At 45.6% G+C, this 24,477-nt stretch overlaps 1 protein-coding gene across 1 annotated transcript in view; it reads left to right on the forward strand.

Annotated features, from left to right (window-relative positions):
- KIAA1143 (KIAA1143 ortholog) overlaps positions 1–16,641 on the forward strand; it is a 62,747-nt gene extending 46,106 nt beyond the window's left edge. Inside the window, exon 4 of the mRNA XM_075493354.1 lies at positions 16,600–16,641. Coding sequence (XP_075349469.1) covers positions 16,600–16,626 — 27 coding nt within the window. The 3' untranslated portion in view covers positions 16,627–16,641. The remainder of the gene's footprint in view (positions 1–16,599) is intronic.
- Positions 16,642–24,477: the final 7,836 nt, after the last annotated feature.

Consider the following 24,477-nt stretch of genomic DNA (forward strand, 5'->3'; position numbering starts at 1 on the left):
AGCCTCCTATACAGGTATGCGTGTAAGCGTGAGGTCAGAATTAAGGATGTGATTAAATGTCATCATCTTCAATTGGATTTATCATGTGCTGATGCATTTTCCTGAAACGTCTTCCAAATCTTACCCCAAGACATGAGTGGAAATATTCCCCATGTCTTCAATTAATTTTGGAGCAGCCCATTTGATCTGTGCCATTAAACCCCCCAGTCTGGAATTCCCTGGGCTCAGCCCTCCCTGCACGATTTCAGCCCCTTCCCAGCAGCTTCTGGCTCTTGGCTGACGGCAGCCCCGGGGCACCTGGCTCCTGCTCGCCAGTGGCAGGGCCACCATCGTAGAGCATGGTACCATAGGTCTTGCTCCTGGACCTATTTTTTTAAGTTAAAGGGTCACTTGCTAAAACACAGAACCAGTCCTAACACCAGGAACTTCCTCCCAGGTCTCCTTCGTCCCAGGCAGAGACTGCAATTAGAGACGACAGAGCTGTGCGCTCTCTTTGGCTCCAAACCCTGAAGTTTTCTTTGCCCAGCAGCAGGGTTTCAGGAAGGGTAGAGCCCAGTCTGAGTGGCGAGCGTGTGGCCTCACGTCTGGCATGGCACTGGGCTCATGAATCCTAAGAGATGCTGAATCCACGGCTTGGGCGATCCACTGACAGGTTGCCAAGAGTGAGCTGTGATTTGCCCAAAGAAGAGGTAGTCCCTCTGAGTTCTCCACTAAGCGTTAACGAGTAATCTCTTCTTATAGAGACTTCTCTATGTTTACAATATGCACCAGGGTTTCTCCACAGCTTCCTTCTGGTTTTATTTTCTTTTTCCTTTTGGCCATTGTATTTCAACTGAAAGTAGTGGGGTCCCTCCAGTAGGGGTTTCATGCTGTATGTTCTCTTTGTCACGCAAAAATCAAAGGGAATTTTGCACGTGACTAAAACAAGAGGCTGGAAGAGGCCCTCAAGGTACAGCTAGAAGGTTCTGGATTCCTCCACCAGTCCACAGGAGAAATCCTCCTGCCCTGAAGCAGTCATCTCCAAGGAAAATCGATGTGTTTGTGTTTTTAGACCCTGGAGGGAATTTGGATAGACCGTGGAACTGTACAAACCTTTTGCCTTTCCACCAAATCCCAAATTTCCAAATCTTGAGATCCAGATCATCTGAAAGTTATGTGGTGTTTTAATGCTGGACATTCCTCTCAGTTCTGTATCATTTGAAGGCTGAGATTTGGTAACAAGGAGCAAAATAAGAGAAATGTTTTAAATATGTGTGACTAGTAAATGGACTGACATTTTGTCTTGTATTTCAAAAGGCTTTTTCTACTGGGAAATTAGTCTCTACTCATAGCGTTGTGATAATCCGCTTATAGTCCAGTTCATCAATATCTTAAGTACCGACATGCTTTTCCTCTACAACAAAGTAACTTTGTCATTTACATGCTGGTTGTCAACCATCTCAAGTAAATTGCCTAGCAGAATATGGGTGAGTTTTAGCCAGCTGTGTATACTTTAATAGCATAGACTAAATAGTGCTATCAGTACTTATATTTTCCAGTTACCAGGAGCTTGTTAGACTCCTCAGAATACAACTACATTGCTCTCTGCCCTCAGGACCTTGCGAGCTGACACCAGATGCTGTAGGGAAAGGGAAGGGCACGGAGGAACATGGGCATCAGCATGAGAACGTGGCTGCTCGGCAAAGGTCCATTGGCAGAATGGAGAGGTAAGAGACGGACAGGATAAGTAACAAGCATCTTTTGTTTGGCTCATTCTTGATCAGCTACATCAGTCCATAAACTTGGTCCTTTTGGATTCCCTGAAACGGCGGAACAAGTCCTCAGTTTTGCATGCCGGTAACTCACTGACAACAGAAACGGCTCGTGGAGCTACAGCCGCAGATTGCTGTGGCAGCCCTAAGTGTAAATGGTTTTAGCAAAGTTTTGGGTAGAAATGGGGAGGATAGATCTACTGGTAACTAAAATACAACCTGAGACCCAGAGAGTGCCTAAACTGCGGACAGGCAGAAGCTGAGAGGGTCTATCAGGGAAAGATCTTTGTATACAAACCCTCTTTCTGTTCTTTCTAAACATCTGCTTCTGACCACTGTCAGAGGAGGCTACTGGACTAGATAAACCCTTGTTTTGGTGCAGTGTGGCCTTTCTTAATCCATTTTAGGGTGTGTGTACTGTTGCATACCCTGTGCTTCTGGCTTTGCGGCATTCCCTCTGCTGCAGGTAGCACTGCAGACGCCTGGGCAGAGATCAGGGCCCTTGCTCTCCATCTCCGTGAGTCAAGATGATAAAAATTCATTTCATTCCCCGTGGGGGCAGAATTACTAATGCAGAATGCCACTAAGAGCTTGCCCTGTTCCTCTGGGGTCTTGAAAGGGGAATCCTAGCAAACTAGGGTGGGTATTAGCTTGTTTTCCATCACTGCCCTGGGTTACTACAAGGGCAGACACAGGGGAGCAGAAACATAAATGGAGCATGGGATTTTTTATTACTACATGAGCACTGAAACTGTTACTCATGGTGTATAGTTTGAGTCAATGCAGTTTTAGGTTATCATCTGCTGCACATATATTCACCAGACATAAACATCTGACAGCAATTACACTTAGTGATGCCATTGGAAATCAGAATCATATCTCCGCCCTGAGTTTCTAAAAGGATCTTTTCAACTTTAAGACTGCAAATTAGCAAACCAATTATTCATTTGTGCTATTTTAAGCGTGTGCTTTAATCCAGGCCCACTCCTCTCAGCGCACCTCAAGCTGAGCAAGTAGGGGAGTGCTTTGCTCAACCGGACCTGGGTGCATTTTCCAAGCACTGTTAGAAATTAAACAGCTGGAGGTATTTTAATATTTCCAAGACTGCCATGCCTTTGTGAGGGATCCAGCCTCTGATAAAGTGCCGGTTAATGAAGTCAGTTGGAGGAGGATAATTCCAATTTTGGAGCAGCTTCTGAATTTTGCCATTTGTTTTCATTCTTCCCATCCAACATGGTGACAGCAGTGGATGAGGAGGTGCCCAGCTGGGGCACAGAAGGACAGCCGGGTTATTGGGTTGTTGACTCCTGTCCAGAGCTGTGGATGACCCTGGGTTTTCCTTCCCAGGGACATAGCTGAAGGTGAGCAGCGCTGCTCCACCCCCAATTTAGGCAATATAAAGTTTGCCCTCTTTTGCTGTACACTGAATAGGTGAGCTCACCCACTTTTTTAATTCACCACTACTTGACGATCTTTGTCGCATACCAGGAGTTATTCTAGTCTGTGACAGCACCCCAGTATTTTGCCTCTCATGAGATTTTTCTCATGGAAGGTAATTTGCCTTAAAGCATTTGGACTTCAGCAAAGCAGAGAAGTCACCAAAAACGTCCCTTCGGCAATTTCTGCTCTTAGCATCTGCCCCCTTTCCCGCTGATGTCAGTAAGGGCAACGAGGGCCCGGGTACCACTTCGTCTTTTGGTCCGTGTGGCACAGAAGGCTCTTGGTGACGAGGTCCCACTCCTGCACAAGCCCCAGGTGTGCCATAGCTGAGCGGAGAGATCTGGTCTTTCACTGCAAATAAAAGAGGTCAGGACAGAAGGAGCAGGTCTCTGATGAATTGCATGCTAAAGGAGATCCGCATTCTGCCAGTTGTGTGATTATACGCTGGGACATGGTTTTTTTAATGGAGACGGAAACCAGACATTTTGACAGGACTGAGTTTTGCTCAGGGCTATCTATGTGCTGCTCCCACTGAAGCTTCTTCGCCAAATTTGTCCCTTGTTTGAGAAGACACAACTCTACTGAGGGGTGATGGAGCTGAGTTTGATACTGAGGTGCAGCTGAAGAAAAATATTCCATGCTGTCTCCTGTCAGGGCAGCATGAGGAGCCCTGTGAGAACCTAGTTATGAAATCCCCCTGTCCTTGTCTGGCTGGCAAGCATGCAGATTTAAAGAACAATGTTTTGATTCTCCAATTGATCTTTAATTCCATCTCTCTTCTTTTAAGCTTGTCTTGTTGAACACACTCCCTGTGAATAAACTGTTATTGGGGCTTTACCGTTCTGAGCATCAGAAAATCTCAAAGAATGTCTAATTTTCACAGGCATAGTGTATTACTGAAACAAAAATAAATAAATAAACAGAGAAACACAGGAAAAATACTGAAAGGAGTGATCTGTAATAGCATTGCAGCTCCTGTAGTACAAAAGAAAAACTTTATGAAGTCCTTAGATGTGGATCCTGCCAGAAGGGATCATGTCAGTGCAAGGTGATGCTTTCTTCCCTTTGGTGATGGCACTAGTGGGGCTTTGGAAAGCGCTGGTTCTCTAAGTACTGCAGCATTATCATTATATAGTTATAGGTGAATTTTCTTTCCCCTTTTTCAAAGGGACTTTTGTCTGAAATGTCCACACTGGTGTTGAATCGTCTTTCTGGAAGACTTCAGGTCAAGGGTAAGATTGTGTTGAAAGGGGCACGGCACTGTAGTCAGATGCAGGTGAGCTTGGCTGAACTGCAGGAAGGTAAATATCTCACCTGTATTAGCCCTTGGCCCATATTAGATGGAAAGTCAGATTAGGTGATTTGATAATCAAACCTAAACCACCTACTACTGCATCAGTAGGAGATAGCAGGCTTGTAAGTTAATGCCAAAATGTCAGCAATGACGTCTTCCCCAGAAGACCTCAAGAAATACTGGAAAGAGGTTTTAGTTCAGCAAACTAGACTTCACATACTCTATGCACGTGAGGCAGTCCCCTGATGTTGTAGGATTTATTCTTGTCTTTTGGCCCAGACATGTTTAGCTACCTTGCTGCACTATAAGCTTAACGTTATCATGAAGTGGGGTTTTTTGTGCTGTTTCAAGGAAGACAAAATGGCCAAGTTCCTTGTGACCTGGGGGAAGGGGAAGGGAAAGGGAATGGTTTGGGAATATGACTGGGCTCTTCCCCACGCAAGGGCTACTGTATACTGGTGCTAGCGATGGCTGTCGCCAGCAACTTGTGGCAGTCATGGTACGCTATAGGTAGTCCCACCTAACTGTTTAATTTAACTGACCTGTGCTAAAGGAGCCTGCAATAACGGTACTGGAGAATAACACCCTTCATTAATCCATTAAACTCACTGAACATTGGCAGGTTCACCTTGCCCAGCATGGCTTTGGTACCCTGTAGAGCCGTACGGGAAGCTCATATTTCAAATGATAGCTCATATGAGCTCATGTCAAGTTCATTTGATCTGTCCCCTGAGAGGTTCAAAAGGCCACCAGGCAGTGGCTAATGGTTAGCTGCCAGCTGTGGTAGTTAAAGCTAACTGAAGTCACTCTGCCTCTTGCAACAAAACTGACTCTACCACCTAATCCCCTCCATCACTGAGCAGCCAACCACTGAAAATTGATTTAAGCCTTGTCTGTCTCTGCGTGGCCCAAAGTGAAGGTGTAGAAGACAAAGCTCTCCTCTACCATTGCACGTAGCAGCCTGTTTCCTCCTTGTTTGTGAAAGAGTGTTTCTTTGGGTTTTTTTTTAGGAAAAGTCAAATATGACAATAGGGTGTGAAAACCAAAATGAAATCAAGCTGCCTGCAATGAACGGAGAAATAATTCCGAGAAACACGGCAATTTAGTTATTAAAATCTTCTTTCTCCATGAGAGAAAAACCCATCTGTTAAAACAGTCATAAAGCCCTTTAAATCAGGCTCAGGTACCTTTTTGGAAGATGATTGCCAGTTCAGGATCTGTTCAATGTGGAGAAGTACAAATGCACCGTCTTTAATAATGATAAATAACTTCTCTTTTATCAAATCATCTCTGCTGGAAATAGTTTCGCTCCGTGCGGTAACGATAATTTGCGCACTTATCATTCGGTACCTTCCCAAGACAAGCAGCTAGCCATGGGATGTAATTTAACAACTTATCAACCACAGGTTCATCCAGCCCTTTCCAGCCAAAAGGGCATTTCACATTACTTAACAGACTTCACCATGTATTGGCATCAATTTAAGATTTCACCAGCTCCTAGTCATTAAAATTTTCCACTCAGCACTTCACTTTATAACCTGGGGACGTGGCTGCTGAACGGTGCCAGCAGACCCACTGAATTATCTGCTCTGTGCAGGTGATGGGGTAATTACCAAAAGGATGCAAATCACTACCTGACTATCAAAGGGAGCTATCATGATTAGCTGTACATGTCACATACAGAGGTTGGAAAGGCATGGTGGGGAAAAAAAAAAGGGGTATCTGTGGCATGCTTATCCCCCTCCTTGTGTGTTTTCAGCCGGAGGTCTCTGCAGGGCTATGTCCGTTGAGCGCTCAGGGCGATGGCGTCTGACTCGGTGCTGTCTCCGTTGAGTCAGCAGCGGAGGGAGAGGCAGGGAAGGTGGGCAAGGTCCCATGGTTCATTCCCCTGCAAACCTGCATGGCAGGTCCAGGCCTGGAAGAGCCCTGGCTTCAAGGTCAGAGCGCGCCTTCATGACCACTGCAAAGGTGCATGCTATGTTATCAAAGCCGGACACGTAGGAGTTGTGTTCAGGAGGAGCAGGCAGTCGTTTTGGTACTAGCTCATGAGACCATTAGTGCACAGGCTTTCCTTCATCTTGTGCATCTCCTCAAATCCCTTTGGGGCCTGCAGCAGACCAGGAACTGGCTCAGCGGCTCCTCTGCTGCTTTCTCTGGTTGTCCCCTGCCAGGGCCACCTGGAGACCTTGTCTGCTGCTTGGCAAGGAGAGGGGAAAAGACCATGCGGAATGGCAGACTCTTCCTGGCTAAAGAAATCCATCCTGCTGAGTAACACGGGTTGGTGTCTCATGGCAAAGGCAGGTGGCTGTCGGTGGAGGAGGATGGCAGACGAAGTCTGGGGGATGACAGCAGGAGTGAGGTCTGGTGGATCTGTTGATGGATGTTAAGATCTGCTTGTGCTGTGCAGGAGCCGCAGACAGAGGCAGTTCAGAAAAAGCCTGCAGGGGATTTACCATCACGGGGGAGAAGCAGGAGAAGAGAGGTGGCACTTCTGCCACACTGCAGCTGCTGCAAGGGGATGCCCGGGCAACGAAACTGGCTCTTACCTTTACCCCGTGGTCGAAGACGTGAAACGGGATGACTGCGGAAATCCTTTTAAGAAGAGAGGTTTTTAATACGATTTTTTTTTTTTCTTCGAGGTATTCTTCATTATTTGCAGCCTCTGCAAATTAGGTCTCGGGGGGTGCGGTGCTACTGGCTAGACACCCCGTTGCAGGGCTCGGTATGGCTAGCAGGCGGCTAGCGTGTAGCTGGGAACTCCCTTTGCAGAGAGTACTGTTTGGTCCCTCCCTTGCCCTTATGATTGCAGCCTGGTTGTGTGCTCGCTCTCCCGCTCTCACACCTTCTCCCTGGCTGAAGGATGGGGAATTAGATGGTGCTGTGGAGAGGGTTTGCAAAAGGAGCGCTGGGCACAGGAGAGCGCTTTTCTGTATTTAGGGTACCATGCTTCGAGTGAGTTGACCTCGGGTTTGGGATCCTCCCTCTGCTGAAAATACCTGCTTGTGGGAGTGTAATTTATTTTTGGATGGCAGGCTCAAGTGAAAAGAGGTTAGGGGGACTACTGGATGGGACTTACCCACCTGAAGAAGGATTTCCCTGTCCCAGATTTCTGCAGCAGTGACCCCAGGCTTCCATTACAGTCAGCATACACATACCTAACATAGTCTTGGGGCTTCCCCTTCTTGTCCTAAACTAGGTCATAGCACCCTAAAACTGTGTTGTTCTTCCTCTTTTTCTCTAAATAGAGATGGGGGTGACCAGCTTAGTGGCAGACTTCTGTGTGGCAATGTAAATAGTGAGATGAGTCCTACTTGCTCCCATTGAGACAGATTTTATGAGACTGGGGACCATCTCTGGCCTTTGCAGCAGATTTCTTCTGACAGCCCTACCAGCTCTTACTGGACCTGTTGTTGTTATCTTAAAAAAAAGCACCAGCGCAGTGCTTTCTGGCCTCCTGACAGACAGAATCGGGCCCAGTGCTCTCCAGCTGGCTACTGGAGCTGTAGCCAATTCCCCCAAAGCCTGCTAGAGTCTCACTGCAGCATCCCCAGGTTCCTCACTGTGCCTCCTACCCCTCCCAGGAGTCATGCTGCTCATGGCTGCTTCCTTCCTCTTCCTCCCCACTCCCATCCCTGCTTGAATGGGGAGACTGGAGAAGTAGCGACAGCATTCGTAGTTATCAGCACGGTGGATGACCTAATGTGAGGCTTTTCTTCTCTTCTGGCTGCCTCCAAGCTCACAGGAATCTGAGGTTTCTGCCTGTTTGGCAAACCTGGCTGAGTCAGACCCGCCAGCCTGAAAGATGTCTGGGGAATTGCTCTGCAAGTCTCATTTCTTTGGGAAACCATCATTTATTCAAAGCTTTGCTTCATTTAAATAGAAGAAGTCTTTCCCCTCCTTTGGCTACTTCTTGCTTTTAAAAGATCCTTTGGCCTGGGAGAAAAAGCATATAATCCCTTCCATAAATGGTTCAACATCTATTTTAAAACCCTAAAAAATTTGAAGAGGTCATCTGCTGCTACTCCACCTGCTGCTACCACTTGAGGATTTGAACATAAGACCTACAGCACAGGAACCAGAAGTCAGAGACCTGGACCAGCCTTTTACAAGGCTGCACTGAAGTAAAAGGAGAGAGGAGGGATATGAAAAAATGGGGGAGGTAAAATAGGACAGAGAGAAAAATATGCACATTAAAATGAATTCTAGACATATTTTTCCCAATAATTTTTAAAGTTGAGGTGACTTTTGAGCAGATCATTGTGCATGGTATTTCAGCCAGACCTGTTACAGCAAAAGCTCACAGTGCAGCACAATTTAATTAAAAAAAAAGTTGCAGGATTCTCAAGTGCTCATTAAGCTTCCCAGCACCGCTGCGGTGCGGGAAGACGTGCAGAACCGGGGGCTGAACTGCCTGGTGTCACGCAGCACCCGCGTCCCTGGAGTCCCTGGCGCCTGTTTTAGTCATCGCATCATTTTTTCCCTCTGTGCACCTCACCTCTCTTAAGGCTTTGCTGCCTCAAATGTAGGCAGTGCCTGGCGTTTTTACAGTTGGGTACAAGCTGCAGCAATCAAGGAGGCGGTGAGTAAGAGGGTTGGCTGTGCTCCAGCTGTTTGCCACTGGCACTGCACTAAGGTGCTGATTCGGGACCGTCTGACTGTTCCCTGCTGTTGCCCTCTGTGGTGACATTTAGTGCTGGGCGCTGGAAGACGTGCATGCCAAAGCACAATCTCACAGAGTTCAGCGAGTATCTTTTATTTTTTTGCTAGCTAACAAAGTGACCCTGCCATCCATTTGGTAAAATGCCACTCTGCTGCTTGAGAAAGGAGGAAAATCCCCATTACCAGCTGTAATGAATATATTCCTGGGTTTACATGAGGAGAATGAGACCAGGCTTGGCATGGCAGGGCTGGGAGAAGAGTTATGGCTGAAAGAAGACTTTAGAAAGATGTTGTTGAGAATGGTGCTCTGCCCCTGCCTTTGCAGCCGGGATCATTATCTCTCATTGCCATAACTTTGTAGCTGTTCGTCTTCCACATGGCTTACAGGTGCTGTATGGGATTGGCATTAAAGTCTGCTTGTGTAAGGTATTAGGGAGGGAGCATTTACTTGAAAAAAAAATCACACAACTTCTCAAAATGCAAGACAACTCTCCTACACCACATTATTAAAATGCAGAGATCGATCAGTGGATTTTTTGAGTGAGAATCCAGATTTTCAAATGATTCTCTTTGCTTGAGAAGAGGGTCACGCTTTGAGATGTCCCTTCTCACCTGGGTGGGTAACCCCAGGGCAGGGTTTTCACCAACACTGGGCACTTTGTGTCATGCGGGGAGCTGCTCACAGCGAGAGTTTCTGTTTTACAGAAGATGATGGATATTTTTGAAGTCTGATCTGAATCGTATCTCTTCTCAAAAGACATCTGGGTTGTTCTTCAGCGAGGTACGGAGACCTGGAGACATCACTGGAGAGCCTTGGGGAAGGCTCTCCCCTGAACACAGCTTCCCCGCTCCAGGCTGTAACCTCAGAGACTCTCCCTGTGCTTTTTCTCCACCCATGCGAGTGAGGATATTGTTGCACGAGCTCTCAGTCCTGGGCTATATTTTGGATTTGTGGACGGGATTCCTGCTGACTCCACTGCAGTGTTTGTGTTCAGTGTTAAAGACTTTACTAGGGTGTGTGTATTTTTTTTCCAGAAGTCCTGCAGGAAACCTAACGAGTGTATTTTCTCGTAGCTGTCATCCTCCTGGAAGCTGCGTTAGGATGCACGTACCTGCTCGGCTCCTGAGCGAGCACGGCACGGGACGCTCCCTCCCACCTGCTCTGTGTTTAGTGTCCCCTGAACACCTTTGTACGTTCACTTGATGAGAGACCCCCCCAGCAGCACTCAGCCAGGCGGCCCGGGGTAACTCAGCAGAGCAAATCAGCGCTTCCCCCTCCTGCACGAGACCCAGGGCTGTGCCAGCACACTGCCTTTTGTGGGTGGCGGCTGCATAAGGAAAGACTACGACGACCGGGCACGTAGAGACATCTTCGTTCGATAAAACCTAGCAGTTGCTGGCAATTGGTGAATTAGGGAACTTCACAAGCCAGAGGCTACAGCCAGATCCTCATGTTTAATAGCTGCCAGTGGGCCCAGTCTCCATGAATTTGTCTAATCCCTTTTTTAACCCATTTGTAATTCCAGCCTTTGCAACATCCTGCGGTGATGGCTGCGTCTTTATTTGTTTTAAACCTGATGTCTGGACATATCGTTGGATGTCCATTTCCCTTCCTGCCAAAGCCACTTTGCTTCACCTCGTTTCTTCAAAGAGGGCTCTGATGCAGCACCATAAATCATTATGGCCAGAAAATATCCTTTTGAATCCCACAGTATCATTTCAAAGCTCTGGACTGTGTGTGGTCTTTTAAATACAGAATGTATGCTTAAAAAATTGAAGGGTATTTTTTTCCCTCCAAGTGGTCTGGAAAGGAGCAGATTGTCCTTGGACTGTTTGCAGAAGCCGGATTTCAGCAGCTGCCATTTGTTTGGCTTCTCCCCACCTCCAGGACTGCTGATATCCTGGAAGACAGGAGGGGGACGGCATTCAGAAGGGCTGGGGCAAGTGGAACGGGGTTTTGAAATTGCTAGTAGTGATGTTTCCACATCCAAAAGATCTCTCTTCTCCCATATCTTAATTTTATTGTGCTCATTTGTTATTTCCTTTGACCAGAGGCCAACAAACAGCAAGCAATACATATATATTTTGCAGAACAGAACTAAAGAGTGGTTTCCGGTACAGGGCAGACAGTCTTAGAGCATTATTAAAATATCTAGATTCACCCTGCATGATAGAAGGGGAGGAATCAATGTTGTAATCAGCTATTCAGAAACAATTCATTTCCAATTCATTTCCAAAGCTAGGGGGAAAAAAAAAAAAGGCAAAACTTCCATCCTTTAAAAAAGAAAGTGAAAAGGAATCTGAGGAAGTTTAAATTTGGTGAGCATTTTTGGAGATCTGAAATCGAGTGCTACAGTGAGCTCAGGATGGAGCAAACCATGGTTCGCTGGCAAGAGATTTCAGTAAAAGAGTGGAATTCACTGAACTCTGTGTTCCCAAATGTGTTGAAGGATTAAGAGCCTGATCCTACACTACTTGGAGTTAGTGGGACTTTTGACTTGATCAACCAAGGGTCAGCCCTAAATAAGGGGCTTAGGTCCCCAAAAAAGCAGATGTGCTGTCCTATGGAGTATGGGCGAAACACCTCTGTCTAATCAAGCAGATCCTGTTGTCCTGGCAAGAAGTCAGAGCTCGTTTCGTCAGGCCATACCTCTTTCCTTACTTCAGGAGAGCAGTTTCCCAGGGGCTGCAGCCATGCAGAATATCGCTTTGCAGCAGGCATGAAAGTCTTATGCTCTTGCAGTGTCACAGAGGAGCTCTGTATCTACTAGAACCATCCTAGTACAGAGAATCTGCATTTTATTTCTACCTAACTCATCTGCTGCACACCCTTTTAAACCAAAGAAGGGGGCCACAAAATTTGCCCTTGCATGGACAGGGTACAGCAGAGAGAGCAGCTCAGAGAAGCTGGGCAGGGTATGCTGAAGCTGTCTGCCTTTTCCAAAAAGGAGCAAATTTTTTTGCTCTGATAGGTCACGCTGGATCCTGATGGTAGCAGGCTATTAATAGCAGCAGGTCACTCTAGGAGAATGCATGAGGAGGGTAAAGCGTATAGCATACGGTTTTGCATGTTGAGGGACGCAGCAGTTAGCCAGAAGCTGGCTTCGTCTGGGTCTTTCTGATCTCACAAGCTTTGTCCTCATAAATACGTGTGCTTGGAACAGTGTGTACCAGTGGTTTCGGTCGCTTTGGGACTTCAACCTCGAGTTGTGCAAAACTGCAGACATGTACCGTGCAAGACTGCCTTTAGTGATTTGTTAAACCAAGAAAGAAAAAAGAAAGAAATGTCGCCATCCCGACATCCAGCCTGGTGCGTGAGTTTGTCCTGAAGACAGCCGTATGTACACCTGCCTCTAAATCAGAGAATCTAAGTTAATTTAGTTGTTGAGCTATTTCTTATGCCAAGGATAACACACCAAAGAGCTTCCCACCCAGCACCAATTTTGTGTAGTGGTGTCATGAATGTGGACTGAGTTTACAGAACCAGGTCTTTATTGTGTTTATCCCTTCTGTGGTAATATCTAGATGAATATTTGAGGTGACAGGCCATATAATCCATAAAAGGCAAATTATACAGCTTCGTAGTCTCATCAAAATGGACTCCCCTGTATAATGGTAGAGTAGCATAGATGGGCATTAAAAGTGAATATGGCTCTCTGATAGTTAAAAAACAAAGCCCCTCTCACTCTCTTTTTAATAGCAGAGGCTCTGAAAATGACATTATTTTTACTGCTGTCCTTAAGGCTAGAAGGAGAGGCACATGTGACTCTTTGGTCTTTCAATTAAAATGAACTTTATTGCAAAACGTTTGTTCTTTTGTTGTCTTGCCAGCTGGGTGGCTTCAGGAGCTTGAATAATACATGTGCAGCATTGTACAGTAATTGTTTCCCATCCTCAAAAATTCACAGATTATGAATTCATAGATTGTTTGTGCAGCTGACGGCTTTGAGCTTCTCCACAGTTAGAAAAGGACTGAACTCAGTGCAGGCTGCGTGTATACAGCTTCAGCGAATCCAGATTTAGTATTTATCCTTAGCCTGAGTTGGCAAAAAAATGCATCAACCCCAAACCTACCGCAAAGGGTACATCAGGCTGGCAGGGTATGAAGCCCAGATTCATCCTGGCTACCCTGAGACAAAGGGAAATCTAATTGAGGTGCCTGATTCAAGACCATCACCTAAGCATATGAGCAAAGCCAGTGCGAGTGAGACCACTGCAGAAGGCGATGAGAATGGGATGAATCACCCTGCAGGACCTTTTCATCTGTCTTGGGAGAAGAAAACGAGAGCTCTTAGGGTGACCGGTCAGTAATGCAAAGTTCAGGCAATGCATTGAGGTGACGTGCACCCAGGCCTGTGTGCCTGCAAGTGTTCAGGTCCTGCCAGAGAGGACTATGGAGCTAGTCAAGTGTCAGAGTAGCTGCTGTTGTATTGCTAGGACTGCTCAGACCTGGGAGGAAGAGTGGCCTTGCAGCTAGAGGCGGGAAGGAAAGAGGTGAAGACAGAAGAGCAATTGGGGATAATGAAGGCGAGGAAAGGAAAGAGAAAACACAAGAAAAGCTAGAGTAAAGAAGCTGCAAAGGACATAACACTGCAGTAAGAGCACTTTATAATGGTGTACATATCCACAGACCTGCTCTGAGCAGTGCGTTTGTTCCTCTCTCAGCTGAATGCGTTGGTGCTCCAGTTCCTCACTGCTGAGCAGCTCTAATGAACGCTCCTCTGTAGTCTCCTAAACACCTCCCGTGGCTTATGCAGGGTGTGCTAACGTATTTGTAGAGGTTTGCTTAGCAATGAAGAGATCTGCCCTAACTTCAAAATACATCAGTGGCATGTAGCCTCAGGACCCCCTGTATCTTAAACGAATCCCTGGTGGCAAGCCAGATTTAACGGTACACAAAAGCAATGTTGTTTCCTTTTTTTAGGGCACAGCCTTTACATTCAGCTCCAGGAGTTGCAGCCATCTACAGCACGTTGCCCCGATGTGAGCCGGAAAGGAACAAAGGCGTTTTCTTCACAGGTGCATGCGTCCCTGCGCATCGTGGGTGCAGGCATCAGCTTCAGCGCTGAAAAGCATTTATATTTGATTACTCTTCTTTTAAAAGAATGTCACTCTCAGAGAGAATTTCAGTGCCTCAGGGCACAAGGAAAGGATTGTTTTGGTTGTTTTGAATTGAGCGTTGGCTCTTTGCGTGTCAGGGTACTTTGCTTCAGTTTCCCATTTGTGGGCTCTTTGCCCTCGTGCTGGTATCTTTCAGCAGACCTCGCTGGTAGTAGTGTAATAGTGGAGTGGAGTAGTGCCATCTTTCAGAGGGTTTGAAACTTGACAGAGTATTTCTCCCTCTAAAACAATGAAGTTATGCCTGCAGTGAGGTCCTGAAGACCTGGCAGGTATTCATGGTATAAAAACTGGACATAGAAGTCTCAATCCAGATCTCATTCTGGCCATATGAACACAAGTGCTCCACGAAGGATTCCTTTAGGATGGACATTGCACCCAAAGGAGTAAATTTTGCATGGAGAGATGGATGCCTGCTGCCTCTGAGCATGAGGGATGAGCGAGGCGTGAGAGGGAACGGCACTGGAGGACCCACAGCCCGTCTGCTCTTGGCTGCTTGACAGCCCTCAAGGGTTACTGCATCTGGTGTGTGGTTTGGAGCAACCCTGGGTCACATCTCGAGCGAGGGACTACGGGAATCTCCTCTGCAGTTCCCCCACTTCTCTGGTGCTCAGATCTGAATCCCAGAGGTTTGAGGCTTTGAAGAAACCATCGCCCATGTCCAACCACATAAATGCACAAGTTACTGAACTTACGAAAGCTGCTGATGAGTATCTGTGATGGGAGGTGGTTGCTTCAGAGCGAGGATTTGCGTATGCAGAGTCGCTGAGGAAAACTTAATCTGAATTAACTAAATGTGTGAAATGAAAGTGGATTAGCAATGCCACATAAGCGGATGGATTCCTTAGCTTATTCTCTTCAGAATTAAAATGGTCCTAATTTGTTTCAGCATAATTGTGAGAGAGAATGTCATACAGGCCTTTAATGAGATATAACTTACTGACCGTAAAAGTTACTCTGGGTTAATTTTTTTGTGCCTCCCAGCAGGGGTGTAATTGGAATACAGTCCTGAAATTTTTTTAGTAGGAAACTTGTATTGTCTTTACTGGGGATTTTAGTAACTGATTCTGATAATGTAGTAATCTGTTTTTATTATGATTATACTATTTTTAATCTTAGGATATAAAAGCTCTGAATAAGCAATTAATTAATCCTCACCATGTCCCTGTGAGGTTGGTAAAGGCCTTGTAACAATCACTTCATTTGTTGCTGTGCTATGTCTGCTTTTAGTGTGTAATACAGCAAGGCAAAGCAGTGCTAGAAGATATGGGAGGGAGGAAGAATATCAAATCTTATTGAATGCCTGGGAGGAATTAAGCAAGGAAAAAAATGTTACTACCCAGCTTAGAATTTGGTCAAGCCACCATGATGCACTCGCGAGAAAATGTCAGGGGAGCTTTAGCAATCAGGGCGTCTGCTTTATGTCTAACCGAATCCACAGCACATATAATGGTACCACACACAGTGCACTGTGGTGGGGAACGGCTTAATAGCAGGGTGTAAATATCAAGGATTAAAAATAATTTGTCTGATTTCCTTTGATTTGGAAATAGGATTTATCTATTTAAATTACATTTCAAAAAAGTAAAGGAAAGAGAAAACGGAAACCTCTGAGGTCGTGACTGCTCGCTGACGGCTGACTCTCCATTTTCACAGCCTGCTCCATCGGTGTTGCAGTGCAAAGTGGTACTCCTCGCAGTCCCTTCTCTGCACGGGCAGCTTCTTTCTTTTCCTCAGCGGACAGTTTATTTTCTACTCAATGCTAGGTCTCGTGTTTCTCTTACTTCTTCAAATGAGAGCAAGCACTGCTCTTTTGTTCTGCTCCTTTTCCAGTGCCTTTTTGTTGATCTTCTCTGCGTGTATCTGAAAGGTCAGGAAAACAAATCAATACGGAAAAGGACCTCCTGCCCCTTTTAACCTAACCTGGAGGAGGGAGGGAAGGGAAATCGCCAATTACATGAAAGGGAATTTTAAATATGCTTGAAAAAAGCACAGTGGGAGTGAGGGTTTGGAAGGACAGGTGTTGACAAGGCCAGTCTCTGCAGTCCACAGTGTGCCTTTATGAACTTGCGGTCTTCTCCTTCATGGCAGCATATATGAGCAGATCCATAGAGCTGAAAGGCATCCCATGAAAGAGGCACCGAAACAGAGAATGGCCCTCTCCGTTTCAGCGTCACCGACCATGAAGGTCTCTGCGAGGAAGACCTTGGTGTACTGGGAGCCAGACTGAGACTCACCACATGATTTGAGGGCTAGCAAATGCTGACCACTGTCTTGTCCTGGCTGGGTTTGCTTCAGTACTTTCTGGTTACCAGTATCTTATTTCCACTCCTCCAGGTGACTGGCTCCTTCTTCTGCAGATAACCACCATGCATGATGCAGAGCATCAGGAAGCAGGAGAGAGTCTCCATATCTGCACAGGAACTGGACTCCTGCTGCACCATCACTGGAGCAGTGAGGCCTGTAATTGAGTCTTCGTCTAAACTCAAGCCCGAATACTACAGCCAAGTTTACTAATCATGGCCTCTGTTGCCAAGATCTAGCCTCAAGCGTTCAGCTGAGAGTCCTCCATTAGGAGAGCACTCCTGGGAGCTTCCTCGGTGCTCGATGGAAAGGAGATAGATCTGCCTTTCCTTTCCAGTGATGATGACTTCTAGATTGCTCACATGCAGGGTCTTCATGCAAGTGTTTTATGTTAGATGCTAAAAATTCAGGCCTTAATCTCTAAAATTATTTTAGTCTTTAAACATCTGCCTTTGAATTTAGCCTTGATTGATCTATCAGGTGCAAGACTCTTGAACACCCTGCTAATGCACCTGCTTTACCCCAGCCCCACGCCAGGTGCCTTTTTAGGAACTGCTTTTCACTTACTACTTATGTGGCAAATACCACAGTGTGGAAAAGTGGCTAATTGCTCTGCCGACCTTCCACCACCAAGATCAGCAAACAGAGAAATGCAGAAAGCAAAGTGAGCCACCGCTTTAAAACCCAGGAGTTTCAAACGCTGGGTAAACAGCAACACTTTGCACAGGTATCAGCGGATGGCTTCTGCACCCCCCGCTAGCTGTCTGCTTAATTTCTGGTCTCTTCTTTGCGTTACATTTTTCTTACTGAATCAGCAGTTGAGATCAAACGCTCTCTTCTTACATGTATCTGTGCATATAGCCCTCTTGCAGGGGAAAACAACAGTGACGGTCTTCCTCAGAAAGCTCAGCATTCGTGCTGCTGAGCGTAGGATGGTGGTGCTCCTCCTGCATGCTGGTAGAGTGTTGGTCACCAGAGCAGAGACAGAAGCAGGGGACAGAAACAATAAAGTAAATGTTTTCCCTTCCTGAGGTGGTCTGTCGTATTACTGAAATGGCTTCATTAAAAGCTTTTTAAGAATAAAGTTTGTACCTCGTTTGCAGTAAGAGCCTTTTGCAAAAAGCAGCTGCTAGAAAAACAACGTTCTTTTGCGGATGCTGAACACAGAAGCCCACGTGATGGATGTTTTTCAGTCTTCACTTTTCTTCCTGCTTTGTGCCCTGCACCAAGCCATTACCCTTTGGGCCCGTTGTTGCTCTTCAGCTGACTGCGCAACGCCGATGGCAGAGCCAGGCTGAAGACAGATGACGCTGGTGTGTTGCGCCCTCCATTTTGAAATGTCTTCTGGAAAGGTCTGTTTGGATAAGCTGCTGACATCTGCAGTAAGGTTGCTGTGCTTCTTGGTACACTGTTTTCATACAAAGAATAAACTGTAGGACTTTGAAAAAAGCCCCAAGTTAGGAAACCATTCAGGGTTTTGAGGTTGCTGGGTGAAATTTCTTACACTGAAATGGCCTGTGTTGTCAGAAAAGTGAGCCTAAGATTTATATCACCAGAAATGAAAGCAGAAATTGGTCCATTAGACCAGGCAGAGAGTAATTTACCTGCAGATGCCTTTAAGTAAGAACATGGACGCTTTACTAGGGAGAAGCAATAGACTTTGAGACAAGATGGAACCATGTGTTTGACCTCCTGTGCAGCTCCAGGCAGCTCTGGTCTTCCTTCAGGTCTTTGGAAGGCTTCAAAATGCTGCTAATAAGGAATTATTAACATTACGTTAACAGCCCTTACGTTGCTGGATCATAGACACCTTAATGGGCCCTCCTTAAGGAGGGGGCCAGATTTTAATCCTAGGGGTGTAAATCTGGATTTCAGTGGAATTCCTCTAGAAAAATCCACTTAAAATGGAAATGAAGCATTTTAAAAGCAATATATTTTTATGCTGGTTAGCTGCCCCTGTCCTTCAGCCTAAAAAATTGTTTGGGATTCTCATGTTGGTTTGAAATGGCTGGTCAGAAAGATATATAATCAATCACTATTCACATTTTTACGAGAATTGCTCTCTTGCAGTCCGATGTACCTCAGAAAATGACACTGAAGAGCTCAGCATCTCTCTGAGGTGACGGTGTGGTCACCCGTCTGTAACTCGCTTGGGAGCGTTTTGCAGACCTTTCGAGGTTTAGTTGCTCAAAACATCATGCAGTGATGTTTCGCGTGAACTTCTGCTCATCTTATCTCTCAGTGGAGGCAGCAGTGCCGAAGCAGTAATCCCCCCTGGGACTCCTCGCCTAATGCGTGCTCTAAGTGGTCGAGATGTGCTGCTTACCTTCCCCTCAACCATAAAAAAAGGGAGTATGTGGCTTATTAAGACATGAGCAATGAAAATCAGAGCGATGGTCTGGAATGAAGTAGACTGATGATAGAAAAGCCAGGTAGTTAACATGTAGAAGTTAATTGTTGCAGGCGTTACATGTGGACTGAGCTGTTTTATGCAGAGACAAGCTTGGCCGTTTGCTGGGATGTGGCAGGGTACACTGAGCACTGTGGGCTTACACAGCGTGCTTCACACCACAGCTAGGCATTTATTCTGCTGATCAGGTAACTCCATGGGCAGTTACCCCCATCGCCCCATGCTCTTTAACGTGTACCATGTGCTGAAGTGCTTGTGCTGTGACACAGCCCTGAGCGTCCCACCACTAAGTCGTAATAGCAAGCATGACGGAAAATCATCCGCATCTTTCCTCTCCTGCTATTTTGACTCAGACTCTGCTGAAAATTTGGCACCAGATTCCAGAAGCTGATCAAGCCCTTGTCTACTTGTACTTTACTTAAAATTTCCCTCTAGAAAAATGCTATCAAGAACAACCCACAAGGCAAGCCGTTGTAAGATTATGCTGAAATCACATGCGAGGTGAGCCCACAGAATTGGTTTGTGATTCTGATACCCCTGGTGTTTTGCTTTAAGGCTTTAGCTTAAGCCACCAATAGAATATTCTCTGTGTATGTGTGTGTGCATAACACAATTGTATTTTTACTGCCCCCAAACTCACAGACACAATTAGACAGAGCAAGCTCTCACTGCCCGTAGGTTTGCGTTCAGGAAACAGATGTGCCTGTGTCTTGCAGTGTCCTCAGATCTCTAGAAGAGATGAACTGCAAAGATCCAGAACAGAAATTACTTTAACGGTGAATCTCCAATAGTCCCCTAACAAGGCATGAATGAATGGTAGATATTTACTCCAAAATCTTTCTACATGGTAGTTTTTAATCTGCAGCGTAAGAATTGCACTTGCTTATATAGTAACAGAGAATCCTGACATTTTTATGGGTGTCCAATAAAGTTAATAAGTGAACTGAAGCCATTTTCTTCTGTGAAGTCCTTGAAATGGCAAGACCACAGTGCCTTTGGGTTAGATGGCTCCTTCATGGAACAGAACTGACAAAGCTCTGGGTAGCTTATTGGAGGGTATGGTAAAGGCCTTTCATGGGTGACTGGTCTTTTAAATTCCTAAAAACACTAAAGGTTTCTGAAACACACCTAGCCATCACTGAGACACTTGTTCATACATAGCCATGTATTTGCTTACGTGGGAAAGGTAAACTAAGACCTCTTTTTGGAACCCTCTTCCCCTGGCAGGCTATTGGGGTACAGATCTGATAGGACCTAGGTTTGACTCATCCACAGTTTGGGGTTTAATTTTGCAAAACACAAATCTTCCACTTGAACTTTTCAAAGAGTATCTTCCAACCTTACCTCATGCCAAATTTCCTCTTGTGCTGGCAGGGGTGAGAGCAGCCAAGATGCGCAAAGGGGACCTCTATAACCATATGACTGCCATCATGCCGGGTGATCTAGTGCTTCAGTCCTGCATCGAGCAGTGTGTGGGGGGAAAGGGAAGGGTGCAGGCTGGAGCAACCGTAGCTCCATCAGCTCTGCCGCTAAATTTTCACTTGTGGCTAAGCTAGTGTCCTTGGACAACACTAAAATCTGAAAAAGTAATGCAGGACAGCACTTAGCTTCTCTAATATGTGAGCAGTGTTGGGTACCACCTGCATTCTCACTCTGCAGTAGTAGTAGTAGTAGTAATAACAGTAGTAGTAGTAGTAGCAGTAGTAATAATAATAATAATAATAATAATAATAATAATGCATTGCATACACAGTTGGTATGCAATGGTATATGGTTACCATAACCAATGGTAACCATAACCAAATACTCAGTATGGATGCATTGCATCCTTCATTCTGGGTTAGAACTACAATAAGTGACATCTAGTTTTTGTGGTTTTCCTGTCCTGGGTTTCCGAGAGTTGTTTGTAAGTCTTCCCGAGGCAGTAGCTTGAATCCCTGAGAGCATAAATTGCCTTTCCTTGTTCTGATGTGACCTCTCTGACTAATCCAAGACTCCCCCTAAAATAGCCCTTGGCATGTCTTCTAGACAGTGGAGAGCTGGTAGTGAGGAGTAGACCAGCCTCTGCAGAAGACAAGTGCTTCAGTCCCAATGCTGTGAGTCGCTTTGCGTGGTCGTAGGGGTTTATCCCTCTGGAAGGGCCAGAGCCTGAGAGTGGAGAGGCTGTGTCACTCCGAATTACACCACGGGTGTTGGCTATGGATGATGGCTACCATTACTCCCTATAATCGGTGTCACAGCATGGCCTTGTGGCTAATTTTTCCTCCTTATTTTATTACATAGGCCCCTTTCTGTCTGCAGGCAAGGCAGGCAGTGGGCTTTCCAGCGATGACAGCAGGCGACAGTGTTTACTGCAGGGAGCAGAGCTGTCAGTTTGGGAACACATGGGAAGACTGCAGGAAAAAGGAGGCCAGTCTCAGTATCTGCCTCAGCTTCACTCAGGCTGAGCTGAGCCTACCAAAGTCTCAGAGGTCCGAGTGGGTCACAGGGACTCGGAAGAAAGCAGCCATGAAGAAATCTGGGAGGGATTAAAAGAGTTAAGTCTGTGCATGGTCACCCAGCGGTGCTAAGGACTGGTGAATTCCAGAAATTGAGGCCAAATGCATGGGAATCAAGTGCTAGGGTTATTAAATTTGGGTTTGCAAACTCCAGCCAGCATCAACAGGAGCAGCTGTGGAAACGACCAGCAGGGTCCTGCTGCACAGGATGTCTAAAGCAGGGAAGCCTAGCCCTCTTGCTAGCAAGAGATGATGGAGCCAGAGCGTGTCACCACCGGAGGTGTTGACCCAGCACAGCCTGGTCCCCAGAGGCAAGTCCACTTCCATCAGCAGTCCAGGAGTGCTCACTCACTGGCCATCTGTCAGAAGCTGTGAAGGATTAGGAGCTGGACACATGTGGAGCAATTTGACGTATCTGGGATGCTACTCTGGGTTCTTGAGCAGAGGAAACACACCACTGCTAAAGCCAGTGTTGGGTCCATAACCACTGGAAGCAAGGCCAGGAGTGTTGCTGGTCGATGAATTCTTTAGAGCTGGGAGAGAAGCTTGAGTTAGGCTTAGAGGTTTTGTTTTCTAACCATAACCTTGATTTGCTCTGACTTCATATGAACAACAAAATTTGTGAAGTGTCACTGCTTATAACCTGCTTTCTTGGGGGAAGACGGTCTTACACTCAGACAAACGGTGCCATACAACCTTTAAGGGAAAAAAAAAGGTGATTTGTAAATTAAACTGCTTTGGAGGCCTGATTATTAATCACTTCACTTGATTTTGGTATCCCTCTTCTTGAAACCTGAACACACGCTTTGGAATAATGATGGTGATTCTGGCTTTTAAAACACCTGCTAGCAATTTTATTTGACCATGCAAATTCCCTGTTCTCAGTCAAGTTCAGACTTTGGCAAGTTGCTTTTCATTCACTGGCGAATGCAGGAGCAGAATGGGATCCTGATAATTAAAATCCCTGGAAGGCATTCCTTGCCCTCCATGACTTAAGAGAAGGCTGTAAACACTGCATCCAATACCCCTCGTTATGCTGGCTCAGAAACAAAGTTGACTGTGTGTGGGGTGAAACCGTTAATTTCCAGCCAGGGCACTGAGGACTAAATTTTACTCTGACACTGGAAAAATGACACAACTCTGGATTTACATGGGTGAGGTTATGTTCTGTCTGACACCTCTGTAGTTTAATAAATTGGTGAAGATGTTGGAAGAATAGGTTTTGAGGGGAATGGGGTCACCTCACCTTAATTCTGAAAGTTGGGCTGAGACTAGAGAAGTAGAGCGATCGATTCCTAATACTGCAGAATAACCTAAGCAGATGAGACGTCCTCCTCATTTCTCTACTACATAGTAAAGAAACAAATAAAGGCAGCTCCCAAGAACACTACTTTTTGCCTAAACTTTACCAATCCCTTGAAAAAAGAGGTATAATGAATTGGTAAATACAAAGCAAAATTCTTTGGGAAAGACGAAAAAACTGGAGTTAATGACACCATTTTCCAGCCCCAGGGTGTGCTCGGGCTGGTGTTCCTGGAACACTTGGGTTGTGGCATTTCAGTTATCAAGTAATATCATTGCACGGATGTGGCATGACAGGCCTCTTATCACACACAAGCTATGTATGTTGTCTGCATAAACACGCTTATCACATGTCTCACAATAGATGCTGATGCAGGGGTGCCAGTTTTTCTCTCCTTAACAGTAAAGCAATATTAATCCCACAAAAGACCTCGCACGAACCTTACGAGTCAGTCAAAACTGGTTTTGTGTGGAGTAGCTGTGACTTGTTTTGTTTGACTTGTTTGGGTTTTGTTTTTAATTTTAATTCATATTCCTGTTCCAACATGGCTTGCAGAAGTTGCCTAGAAACCATCTCACGTCAGCTCACTCATCCAGGACACACAGCTTCCCATATGCAGGCAGAGAGATAAGCTTAACTTCCTAATTTTTTAAAGAAATGCAATTAACCGCCCCCCTTCCCCCTCCCATGGATGTGATATCTGAGAACTCAGGGTAAAAAAAAAAAAAAATACATCACTGAGTCAGAAAAGTCTGGCACACGTGTTGCGTGGGGTTGTGCGGATGGAGAAGGTGCTCTTGAGGCGGTGGCAGAGTCAGAGCCACATTTGTCCCCACTAGAAGGTCCTGCAGGCGTCTGGTGGCCCCTCCGCTGCTTCTGGTGACACAAAGCAGCCTTAGACTTAGTTCGACTGGGCTTTACGGTTTCGCCTCCCTGCTTGTGAAAAATATTTGTTATTCCTTTGTCGTGCATCCTTTCCGAAATGTCCTCTCGTCTCTCCCTATCTCCCGTGGTAGTTGTGATCGGCTGCTCCTCTGCAGCTAGTATGAGGAGCATGTGTTGGGCAGTCAGAAAATTGATGGGGTGTCTTGTGTTCTTCCAGGATAAAATCACCTTATGTGTGATAAATTCAGAGAAGCTGGGAGCACTAAACACAGGTCTGATGGTGGAAACATCTGTGCAAGTAGAACTTGGAAAATAAAGGGTTTGTCTGGGTAGTAGCTGGACTAGAAGAATTTGGGTTTTGAATCAAACCCTAAAGGTTTTATTAGGCTCTCCAGGAAAATACAAAACCAGAAAAATAATTTTGGGTTGACCTGTAACACTTTATTTGGAAAATATTTATTTTGGGGTGTCTAGCCTTTTCACTTGTAATTTGGGATGCTTTTTAAATGAAAAATGCCATCTCAGAAAGAAGTGTTGAAAGGGATTAAATACTTCTTAAGTTGAAAATGAGTATTCCAACAATGAAAAAAAATTGCTCCCTTTGTGGGACTTGAAAAAATTAAATTTGGATTGAATTGCCCAATGCTTCTGCTCTTCCCAAAACTCCACTTTCTGGCAAGGTTTACCATGCTTTGGCCATTTTTATGTGATTAGTAAGTAGTAATAAGTAAAGGCAATAAGTAAAGGTTTTAAGGACAAATGTGAACACCTGCACAATAGGAGGACCTGGATTGCAACTCCCAAATGTAATTCAC

The sequence above is a fragment of the Mycteria americana genome, chromosome 2, assembly GCF_035582795.1.
Source record: "Mycteria americana isolate JAX WOST 10 ecotype Jacksonville Zoo and Gardens chromosome 2, USCA_MyAme_1.0, whole genome shotgun sequence".
In the NCBI taxonomy this organism is placed as follows: Eukaryota; Metazoa; Chordata; class Aves; order Ciconiiformes; family Ciconiidae; genus Mycteria; species Mycteria americana.